Source organism: Oncorhynchus masou, unplaced genomic scaffold, assembly GCF_036934945.1.
Source record: "Oncorhynchus masou masou isolate Uvic2021 unplaced genomic scaffold, UVic_Omas_1.1 unplaced_scaffold_1456, whole genome shotgun sequence".
In the NCBI taxonomy this organism is placed as follows: domain Eukaryota; kingdom Metazoa; phylum Chordata; class Actinopteri; order Salmoniformes; family Salmonidae; genus Oncorhynchus; species Oncorhynchus masou.
Genome location: NW_027004542.1, coordinates 82343 through 94660, shown reverse-complemented (window position 1 = coordinate 94660; position 12318 = coordinate 82343). Strand labels below are relative to the sequence as shown.

The following is a 12318-nucleotide window of genomic DNA, read 5'->3' as shown; positions in this document are numbered from 1 at the left end:
GGAATTACATTACATTACATCAGTACGGTGGAATTACATTACATTACATTAGTACGGTGGAATTACATTACATTACATTAGTACGGTGGAATTACATTACATTACATCAGTACGGTGGAATTACATTACATTACATCAGTACGGTGGAATTACATTACATTACATTAGTACGGTGGAATTACATTACATTACATCAGTACGGTGGAATTACATTACATTACATTAGTACGGTGGAATTACATTACATTACATCAGTACGGTGGAATTACATTACATTACATTAGTACGGTGGAATTACATTACATTACATCAGTACGGTGGAATTACATTACATTACATTAGTACGGTGGAATTACTACAATGTTGTTGATCCTTTCTCAGTTTTCTACTGTCAGTCTGCAACTGTCTTTGGTCTTGGTGGTTGAATCTGTGTTTGAAATACACCGCTCGTCTGAGAGACTTTACAGAAAATTGTGTTGGGGTACAGAGATGAGGTAGTCATTCAAAAAATCTAGTTAAATAATATTGTTTCACACAGAGTCTGTGCAACTTATTATGTGAATTGTTAAGCAAATTTTTACTCCTGAACTTCTTTTAGGTTTCACATAAACAAAGGGGTTGAATACTTATTGACTCAAGACGTTTCAGCTTTTCATTTTTTATTAATTTTGTAAAAATTACATGTTGACATATTCAGGTATTGTGTGTCTTTTCATTTTCAATTCAGGCTGCCGGGGTGTGAATACTTTCTGAAGGCCCTGTCATCTGTTTTGATCACTTTACTCGTCATTTATTGTGGGATCCACCCCTGTGAACGTCATTTATTTTGGGATCTACCCCTGTGAATGTCATTTATTGTGGGATCCACCCCTGTGAACATCATTTATTGTGGGATCTACCCATGTGAACGTCATTTATTGTGGGATCCACCCCTGTGAACATCATTTATTGTGGGATCCACCCCTGTGAACGTCATTTATTGTGGGATCCACCCCTGTGAACGTCATTTATTGTGGGATCTACCCCTGTGAACGTCATTTATTGTGGGATCTACCCCTGTGAACGTCATTTATTGTGGGATCTACCCCTGTGAACGTCATTTATTGTGGGATCTACCCCTGTGAACGTCATTTATTGTGGGATCCACCCCTGTGAACGTCATTTATTGTGGGATCCACCCCTGTGAACGTCATTTATTGTGGGATCCACCCCTGTGAACGTCATTTATTGTGGGATCTACCCCTGTGAACGTCATTTATTGTGGGATCTACCCCTGTGAACGTCATTTATTGTGGGATCTACCCCTGTGAACGTAATTTATTGTGGGATCCACCCCTGTGAACGTCATTTATTGTGGGATCCACCCCTGTGAACGTCATTTATTGTGGGATCCACCCCTGTGACCGTAATTTATTTTGGGATCCACCCCTGTGAACGTAATGTATTTTGGAATCCACCCCTGTGAACGTAATTTATTTTGGGATCCACCCTTGTAAACAAAATGTATTTTGGGATCCACCCCTGTGAACGTCATTTATTGTGGGATCCACCCCTGTGAACGTAATTTATTTTGGGATCCACACCTGTGAACGTCATTTATTTTAGGATCCACCCCTGTGAACGTCATTACTTTTAGGGTCCACCCCTGTGAACGTCATTACTTTTAGGATCCACCCCTGCGAACGTCATTTATTTTAGGATCCACCCCTGTGAACGTCATTTACTTTTAGGATCCACCCCTGTGAACGTCATTTATTTTAGGATCCACCCCTGTGAACGTCATTTACTTTTAGGATCCACCCCTGTGAACGTCATTTATTTTAGGATCCACCCCTGTGAACGTCATTACTTTTAGGATCCACCCCTGTGAACGTCATTACTTTTAGGGTCCACCTCTGTGAACGTCATTTACTTTTAGGATCCACCTCTGTGAACGTCATTTACTTTTAGGGTCCACCTCTGTGAACGGCATTTACTTTTAGGATCCACCTCTGTGAACGTCATTTACTTTTAGGGTCCACCCCTGTGAACGTCATTACTTTTAGGGTCCACCCAAAGAGGCGAAGGAGGACGCAGGAGGAGCAAATCTATTTAATAAAAGGCCCTTGTCAGCTGTTATGAGTAAAGGATGATGGGTTAGAGACTGCAGAAGGGCAGGGTGAGGTTACTAGGAAGCGGCTCTCTCTCTAATCTATCTCTCTTCTCGTTAGAGATACGCAACATTGTATCTGTCCCATTATGTGAGCGCATGGGCAGCGCCATTGAGGACCATCTCCATTTTGAAGTAGTCAATTATTATTTTTTTTACCAGGCAAGTCAGTTAAGAACAAATTCTTATTTTCAATGACGGCCTAGGAACAGTGGGTTAACTGCCTGTTCAGGGGCAGAATGACAGATTTTGTACCTTGTCAGCTTGGAGATTTGAACTTGCAACCTTTCGGTTACTAGTCCAATGCTCTTACCACTAGGCTACACTGCCGCCCCAATGCTCTTCTTCTACAACTGATTGCTTCTAACAACCTAACAACCTGGATGGAATTATCCCAACCATCTTTAACGCACAGGAAGTCCCGCCCAGTTGTTTACTTTACAATGGTTTTATTTGATTTTATTTAAACTTTATTTAAATAGGCAAGTCAGTTAAGAACAAATTCTCATTTAAAATGACAGCCTACCCCGGCTAAGCCATAACCCAGACGATGCTTGGCCAATTGTGTGCCTCCCTATCGGACTCCCAATCATGGCCCGGTTGTGATACAGCCTGGAATCAAACCAGGTCTGTAGTGACGCCCCTAACACGGAGTTGCAGTGCCTTAAACAGTGAAAGTCCGCAATTGTGCTTCCCATGTTAAAATGGGATTTTTGGGGCACTAGAGCCCTCTATCTATCTCTAGGTAGTAATGTGACTGACGCATTGTGGGTGGTGACCTCTAGGCACTTTAACAAACCCAAACACGGCTTCTGATTTCTTTTGTTGTTGTGGCTTTGGTACAAGGGAGATGGACTCGGATGCACTGCTTTTTGGCTTTGCAATGTCAAGAGCAGTTATCATGACCGGATTTCACCTTTTTTCATCTTCTCGAATAGCAAAACAACTGGTTGAAAGCCGTTCCAGCATGACTACGTAGTGGGCCCTCTAAATCATCAGTAGAACCATGTGACGACTTTAACAGTTTAATATCAAAGGGATTAGACAGATACAGCAACAATCAATCAATCACCATATGACAACACGCTGCATAACAGAGAACATCTGCCAATTTCAAGAAAAAGAAGAAGAAGAAAAGGAAGAAAAAGAAGAAGAAAAAGGAGGAAGAGGAAGAGGAAGAAGAAGAAACATTTGGACATACGTTTTACAGATCAATATTGTTTTCCAGCACATTGTGTTTGGGTCCGATTTTTTATTTAATTTAATTCAAACATGTCAAGAAAGTCTTCAAAGGGAGTCGCGGTGGGTGTTTTGGATGAGTGCTAAATGGCTAATAGCCATAGAATAATATCTTTCTCCATCTGTAAAGGTCCTTCCTCCCTCAGCTCCGTTTGCATTCGAAGACGACAAAAAAAAAAATGGTCGCTGCTTTTTGGTTGGACAAAAAAATAATGATAAAAAAAAAATAATAATCTTGGCTTCTATCTCTTCTGCTCACTTTACTTTCCATTGCAAATCCTGCAGGAATTCTCTACTCTCTCTCTCTCTCTTCTCTCCGTCTCATAGTTTGTCCTTTCTCCTTACCCTCTAGCTGTCTTTGGATACGGCAGCTAGTCTGTCCTTTCTCCTTTGTGTGTTATGAATAATGCGCACTGTTTGTAGGAAGGTGAAGGAAACCCAGTTTGTTAAACATGTCAAAATGAAACGATTTGGCGTCTCTCTCTCTCTAAAAAAAAAAAAAACGATGATGAAGATTATAAGTTAGAATCGCAAAGTCTAACATACTATGTCCTCCTCACATGAGGATAGGGTCCTTCAGTTCAAGTGGTGTTAAGAGCTAAGCCACGTGGCAGGCAACATAGTCCGAATACAAAATAACATGGATGGTGGTATTCTTCTACAGCTAGGCAGGCTGGCTGGCTCTAGTGCCCCAATACAGGTCACCTTCCGTGGGACAACCCCACCACCCAACTCCCTGGCTTCGGGCCTACTCCCGAACCTCTTCAGCTGCATTTGCAGGACTTGACGATCATGTTGGACAGCTGCTCTACTTTGGGGGTACGTCCAGAGTAGTAGAGAATAGTAAGAGGCTCCAGGTCCTGGGGAACGCAGCAGGGAGAGGCCGAAGCCTCTGGGTTCAGAGTGTTATACAGGCTCAGCAGCTACGGAGAGACAGGAAATAGATATTTAGGGGTTCTGATGTGGAAGTTCAATGTTGATTCAACTGTCCTGTCCCACTACAGAAGTAAACACGAGCCCTAATAAGCGGTCTTGGCCGATCAGAATTTGAGTTTTTCTTGATTTCTGTGCATGGTGCTATTGATCATATCGCTGGATATAATTTAATAGTAACTACTGAGCAGCAGAGGGACTTCTGCTTCTGATTATGGCCATGGTGCAAATAACATGCCCTCACCTGTGTGTGTGTGTGGTGTCAGACTGCCCTCACCTGTGTGTGTGTGTGGTGTCAGACTGCCCTCACCTGTGTGTGTGGTGTCAGACTGCCCTCACCTGTGTGTGTGTGGTGTCAGACTGCCCTCACCTGTGTGTGTGTGTGGTGTCAGACTGCCCTCACCTGTGTGTGTGGTGTCAGACTGCCCTCACCTGTGTGTGTGTGTGTGTGGTGTCAGACTGCCCTCACCTGTGTGTGTGTGTGGTGTCAGACTGCCCTCACCTGTGTGTGTGGTGTCAGACTGCCCTCACCTGTGTGTGTGTGGTGTCAGACTGCCCTCACCTGTGTGTGTGTGTGGTGTTAGACTGCCCTCCCCTGTGTGTGTGTGTGTGGTGTCAGACTGCCCTCACCTGTGTGTGTGGTGTCAGACTGCCCTCACCTGTGTGTGTGTGTGTGTGTGTGTGTGTGTGTGTGTGTGTGTGTGGTGTCAGACTGCCCTCACTTGTGTGTGTGTGTGGTGTCAGACTGCCCTCACCTGTGTGTGTGTGGTGTCAGACTGCCCTCACCTGTGTGTGTGTGTGTGGTGTCAGACTGCCCTCACCTGTGTGTGTGGTGTCAGACTGCCCTCACCTGTGTGTGTGTGGTGTCAGACTGCCCTCACCTGTGTGTGTGTGGTGTTAGACTGCCCTCACCTGTGTGTGTGTGGTGTCAGACTGCCCTCACCTGTGTGTGTGTGGTGTTAGACTGCCCTCACCTGTGTGTGTGTGGTGTCAGACTGCCCTCACCTGTGTGTGTGTGTGGTGTCAGACTGCCCTCCCCTGTGTGTGTGGTGTCAGACTGCCCTCACCTGTGTGTGTGTGGTGTCGGAGCTCCTCAGGTAAGGGCAGGGTCCAGAGCAGTAGTTAGCGAAGTATCCTTTAGGCTCGTGGATCCACTTCCAGTCCAGGTCCCGACGGAAGTCGATGTAGAGACGACGGACACAGCAGTTCTCCTCAACAGTGCTGGGAGGGGGGGGGGGGGAGCACAACAAACTACGGTGAATCACTCACCACTCACTTATACAACAATGTCTCAGCTTTGATAATTTTTCAGTTTGAACTCAAGGATATTCTTATTAAACACAAAAAAACTTTCGTCCAAGTCAGGTAAGGCTGCAGTTAGTTACTGTTACTGCACGAGGAGGTGTGGTATATGGCCAATAAACCATGACTAAGGGCTGTTCTTAGACACGACGCAACGCAGAGTGCCTGGACACAGCCCTTAGCCGTGGTATACTGGCCATATACCACAAACCCCCGAAGTGCTCTTATTGCTATTATAAACTGGTTACCAACGTAATTAGAGCAGTAGAAATACATGTTTTGTCATACCAGTGGTATACGGCCCGATATACCACGGCTGTCAGCCAATCAGCAATCAGGATTCGAACCACCCAGCTTATATTCAAGTTTATCTCATCTTGATCAACCAACACATGTTGAATGGTTTGAGGTGGAGCACATGGGGGAGAGGGGGGTGGGATTGAACCTTCTTCTTCTTCTACTGCTGTTAAAGTTACAGCAGAGATGCATTTGCTGACGTTTGGTTTACAAACCCTGCTAATTCTAAGGAGCCCTTCAGGACTGAGACATCTCCATGACGATCGGTGGAAACAGAAGTGACAACAGTTTCAGTGGGCGTCCTTACGAGAAGCAGTAGTTGGTGTCCAGGGCCCGCTTGCGTCTACGTGGCTGTGGGTCCAGACGGTGAGGAGGGATCATCATGAGGATGAGATGAGGCAGGGACCGCTCCTTCTGTTTCTTCAACCTGCCCAGATCCCAACGGCCCTGCTCCTCATACTCCCCTTCTACCCCTACAGCAGAGAGGTCAGAGGTCAGACAGTATTATGTTCCGTGCCCTGACTCTAACCCAGATCCCAACGGCCCTGCTCCTCATACTCCCCTTCCACCCCTACAGCAGAGAGGTCAGAGGTCAGACAGTATTAATCCAGTTCCAAGCTCGTAAATTATGTTGTGACTTGTCATGTTAACAACAACATAAAATGCATCAACACTTTTTATTGCCAGTTCAAAGTTCATAGTTCACAGTTCACAGTTCATAGTTCACAGTTCATAGTTCACAGTTCATGGTTCACAGTTCACAGTTCAGTTGTCTAAGGGAGACCGATCCAGATCTGAAAGCTACTGCTCAGTATGTTAAACAATGCTAGCAGTACATTGCCAGTTATTGGTTGGTGACAAAAAAAACAACAACAAAAAAGGACTTGAGGTTTTCCCCGGTTTGAAAAGACCCCACGAAGAAGAGAATGTTATGCCTTTACTGACCTTTGAACTTGACCTCCAGCACCTCGTTCACATTGTCGATGATGTCACCGTTGGGGTTGAAGGTGTGACACGGGCAGTGTACGCTGATCTCCAGACCCAGGTTGGTCTCTGACAGGAGAGAGGCATCATGGGAAAGATGAGGTCATCTTCACACACCAACTAAAAAAAACAGGAAAACTACCGCTTGTGTTTTTTTAATAGATTGTTTACTTTTGTTTGTTGTTGTTGTTGATGTTCTTGTGTTAGTATGTCACTGGAGTCTATACAAAACTCGTAACGGTGGAAATCATTTGCTCTTGAAAGACAGTAGAACAACGAACCAATGAATCCAGTGGGATCTGCTCACCTCTGTACATCAGCCACTCCTGTACCGTCTCTGTCACATCGAAGGAGACCCATTCGGCCGTTCCCTTGGTCAGCACGTTCTTGGCTCCAATGTAGCGTTGTTTAGCTATGTGCTCGTCTGGCCTCAGGATCTGAAACCCAGGGTTGGGCGGAGTTACTGCATATGAATAATACAATGATCCGCTACACTGATGTAGAAATATAACAGGTGCTGTTGAAACTTGAGGAGACAGCAGTCTCTATTTATCAGAAGCCTGGAGATGTGAGAAGCATTAGCTATTGAAAAAGGATCATCTTTATAACCCTCAAATTCCCAACCTTCCAATCAGAGACCAATTTAGACCTGGGACACCAGGTGGGTGATTCCCCTCTAATCAGGGACTGATTTAGACCTGGGACACCAGGTGGGTGATTCCCCTCTAATCAGGGACTGATCCAGACCTGGGACACCAGGTGGGTGATTCCCCTCTAATCAGGGTCTGATCCAGACCTGGGACACCAGGTGGGTGATTCCCCTCTAATCAGGGACTGATCCAGACCTGGGACAACAGGTGGGTGATTCCCCTCTAATCAGGGACTGATCCAGACCTGGGACACCAGGTGGGTGATTCCCCCTCTAATCAGGGACTGATTTAGACCTGGGACACCAGGTGGGTGATTCCCCTCTAATCAGGGACTGATTTAGACCTGGGACACCAGGTGGGTGATTCCCCTCTAATCAGGGACTGATTTAGACCTGGGACACCAGGTGGGTGATTCTCCTCTAATCAGTGACTGATTTAGACCTGGGACACCAGGTGGGTGATTCCCCTCTAATCAGGGCCTGATTTATACCTGGGACACCAGGTGGGTGATTCCCCTCTAATCAGTGACTGATTTAGACCTGGGACACCAGGTGGGTGATTCCCCTCTAATCAGGGTCTGATTTAGACCTGGGACACCAGGTGGGTGTAATTAATGATCAGGTAGAACAGAAAAGCAGCAGTCGTCTGGCCCTCCGTGGTTTGATGTTAATATCCCTGCTTTATGGTATTACCGCATGGCACCAAATGCCATAGAAACTGGAGCAGAAGCTTTGAGACTGATGATTGTAGAAGGTTTGAGGTCAATTCAGTTTTCAATTAAAAAAGTGAATCGGCATCCATACAGGCTCAATGAAACTCTCACATTATTTGAAAGGAAACGACTAGTAATTGAACTGATGTGTGGTGCTGGTCTGCTGACAGTATACAGCCTAAAGCTCTGAACACATTCTCCAGGACACACCAGTTACCCTGCCCAGAGCTCTGAACACATTCTCCAGGACACACCAGTTACCCTGCCCAGAGCTCTGAACACATTCTCCAGGACACACCAGTTACCCTGCCCAGAGCTCTGAACACATTCTCCAGGACACACCAGTTACCCTGCCCAGAGCTCTGAACACATTCTCCAGGACACACCAGTTACCCTGCCCAGAGCTCTGAACACAATCTCCAGGACACACCAGTTACCCTGCCCAGAGCTCTGAACACATTCTCCAGGACACACCAGTTACCCTGCCCAGAGCTCTGAACACAATCTCCAGGACACACCAGTTACCCTGCCCAGAGCTCTGAACACATTCTCCAGGACACACCAGTTACCCTGCCCAGAGCTCTGAACACAATCTCCAGGACACACCATTTACCCTGCCCAGAGCTCTGAACACATTCTCCAGGACACACCAGTTACCCTGCCCAGAGCTCTGAACACATTCTCCAGGACACACCATTTACCCTGCCCAGAGCTCTGAACACATTCTCCAGGACACACCAGTTACCCTGCCCAGAGCTCTGAACACATTCTCCAGGACACACCAGTTACCCTGCCCAGAGCTCTGAACACATTCTCCAGGACACACCAGTTACCCTGCCCAGAGCTCTGAACACATTCTCCAGGACACACCAGTTACCCTGCCCAGAGCTCTGAACACATTCTCCAGGACACACCAGTTACCCTGCCCAGAGCTCTGAACACATTCTCCAGGACACACCAGTTACCCTGCCCAGAGCTCTGAACACATTCTCCAGGACACACCAGTTACCCTGCCTAAAGCTCTGAACACATTCTCCAGGACACACCAGTATACTGCCTAAAGCTCTGAACACATTCTCCAGGACACACCGGAGATACCCTGCCTAAAGCTCTGAACACATTCTCCAGGACACACCAGTTACCCTGCCTAAAGCTCTGAACACATTCTCCAGGACACACCAGTTACCCTGCATAAAGCTCTGAACACATTCTCCAGGACACACCAGTTACCCTGCATAAAGCTCTGAACACATTCTCCAGGACACACCAGTTACCCTGCCTAAAGCTCTGAACACATTCTCCAGGACACACCAGAGATACCCTGCCCAGAGCTCTGAACACATTCTCCAGGACACACCAGAGATACCCTGCCCAGAGCTCTGAACACATTCTCCAGGACACACCAGTATACTGCCTAAAGCTCTGAACACATTCTCCAGGACACACCAGTTACCCTGCCCAGAGCTCTGAACACATTCTCCAGGACACACCAGTTACCCTGCCCAGAGCCAGACCCTGAACACATTCTCCAGGACACACCAGTTACCCTGCCCAGAGCTCTGAACACATTCTCCAGGACACACCATTTACCCTGCCCAGAGCTCTGAACACATTCTCCAGGACACACCAGTTACCCTGCCTAAAGCTCTGAACACATTCTCCAGGACACACCAGTTACCATGCCCAGAGCTCTGAACACATTCTCCAGGACACACCATTTACCCTGCCCAGAGCTCTGAACACATTCTCCAGGACACACCAGTTACCCTGCCCAGAGCCAGACCCTGCACACATTCTCCAGGCCTGACGAGAGCTGGAGTTAGGGTCTGGCGGCTGGCTACCCACCACCAAACCACAGCTGGATTTTACTGGCTGAGGCTCTCTTGCCCTTCCTTAGTTGGAACTGGGAAGTTTGAGAAATGTGTCTTGTGGAATAATAGGCGACTAGATTTCATGTCTGTGTTAGTATGGTAAACCTATCTAAGTGAACTGAAACTTGCTTAGGTAGCCACATTTCTGGTTAAAGTCTACTACAGATCATGCTCCGTAACAACAAAAGCTGTCGATTTGTTGATGTCTGAGTGATGGAGGTATGTACTGTGTTTCCTCTACCAGGCAACCCCCTCCCCCCTTACCTGAAGTGATTGATTTCAATTGGTAGTAATTGACAATGGCTGTGTTCCAAACGGAACCCTACTCCCTTTACAGTGCACTACCTCAGAGCCCATACGGATATGGTCAAGGGTCAGTGCTCCCGAGTGGCGCAGCGGTCTAAGACACAGCATCTCAGTGCTAGAGGCGTCACTACAGACACCCCGGTTCAAATACAGGCTGTATCACAACCCGGTGTGATTGGGAGTCCCCTAGGGCGGCACACAATTGGCCCAGAGTCGTCCGGTTTTGGCCGGTGTAGACCGTCAATGTAAATAAGAATGTGTTCTTAACTGACTTGCCTCGTTAAAAAAAGGTTAAATTATACAGGATGAAGGAATAGGGTGCCCAATGTTGATGCCTTAGGACCTGGAAGTTGCTTTGGGGTGCCCCCCCCCCCTGCCTAGAAATGAAACTAGAGGGAAAAGACTGTTAACACGGTCAGGTTGAGTTGAACATCTCTGAAGGACATGGGAGAGACGGAAGGGTACCTTTACACACCTGGTAGAGCTCCACCCTCTGTTCATTCCTATTGGCAGCAGAGTTTGGAACCCTCAGAGCTCGGAACTCGGCTCGGAACAGGTTGGTGGAATTCCTCTCCATCACTGAGATGTTGAAACGGAACACTTTGGAAGTGATTCCTTTAGGACAGTATGGAAGGTCATCTGTAGCACAGAGAGAGGAGGCCACAGTCAGTAACAATCAACTTTAGTTTAAGTTACTACTAAGGTTAACTGGTTGGAGATGATGACATTAGGAGAGTAGGGAAGGTTGTTGGAGACAGAGAGGAGACAGTAGGGCAGGTGGTTGGAGACAGACAGGAGACAGTAGGGCAGGTTGTTGGAGACAGTAGGGCAGGTTGTTGGAGACAGACAGGACACATTAGGGCAGGTTGTTTGAGACAGACAGGAGACAGTAGGGCAGGTTGTTTGAGACAGACAGGAGATACTAGGGAAGGTTGTTGGAGACAGTACGGCAGGTTTTTGGAGACAGACAGGAGACAGTAGGACAGGTTGTTGGATACAGACAGGAGACAGTAGGGAAGGTTGTTGGTGACAGAGGGGAGACAGTAGGGCAGGTTGTTGGAGACAGACAGGAGACAGTAGGGAAGGTTGTTGGAGACAGAGAGGAGACAGTAGGGCAGGTTGTTGGAGACAGACAGGAGACAGTAGGGCAGGTTCTTGGAGACAGAGAGGAGACAGTAGGGCAGGTTGTTGGAGACAGACAGGAGACAGTAGTGCAGGTTGTTGGAGACAGACAGGAGACAGTAGGGCAGGTGGTTGGAGACAGACAGGAGGCAGTAGGGCAGGTTGTTGGAGACAGACAGGAGACAGTAGGGCAGGTTGTTGGAGACAGACAGGACACATTAGGGCAGGTTGTTTGAGACAGACAGGAGACAGTAGGGCAGGTTGTTTGAGACAGACAGGAGATACTAGGGAAGGTTGTTGGAGACAGTACGGCAGGTTTTTGGAGACAGACAGGAGACAGTAGGACAGGTTGTTGGATACAGACAGGAGACAGTAGGGAAGGTTGTTGGAGACAGAGGGGAGACAGTAGGGCAGGTTGTTGGAGACAGACAGGAGACAGTAGGGAAGGTTGTTGGAGACAGAGAGGAGACAGTATGCAGGTTGTTGGACACAGACAGGAGACAGTAGGGCAGGTTGTTGGAGACAGTAGGGCAGGTTGTTGGAGACAGAGAGTAGACAGTAGGGCAGGTTGTTGGAGACAGTAGGGCAGGTTGTTGGAGACAGACAGAAGACAGTAGGGCAGGTTGTTGGAGACAGACATGAGACAGTAGGGAAGGTTGTTGGAGATAGAGAGGAGACAGTAGGGAAGGTTGTTGGGGACAGACAGGAGACATTACGGCAGGTTGTTGGAGACAGTAGGGCAGGTGGTTGGAC

General features: G+C 47.3%; 1 protein-coding gene across 1 annotated transcript; it reads right to left on the bottom strand.

Annotated features, from left to right (window-relative positions):
- Positions 1–3158: 3158 nt before the first annotated feature.
- On the bottom strand, positions 3159–11137 carry LOC135530905 (transforming growth factor beta-3 proprotein-like). Its single transcript, XM_064959077.1, has 6 exons — positions 10919–11137; positions 7212–7341; positions 6866–6973; positions 6228–6393; positions 5389–5542; positions 3159–4311 (listed from the first exon to the last, which is right to left on the bottom strand). The coding sequence occupies exons 1-6, from the start codon at positions 11018–11020 to the stop codon at positions 4153–4155; spliced, it is 819 nt and encodes a 272-aa protein (XP_064815149.1). The 5' UTR covers positions 11021–11137; the 3' UTR covers positions 3159–4152.
- Positions 11138–12318: the final 1181 nt, after the last annotated feature.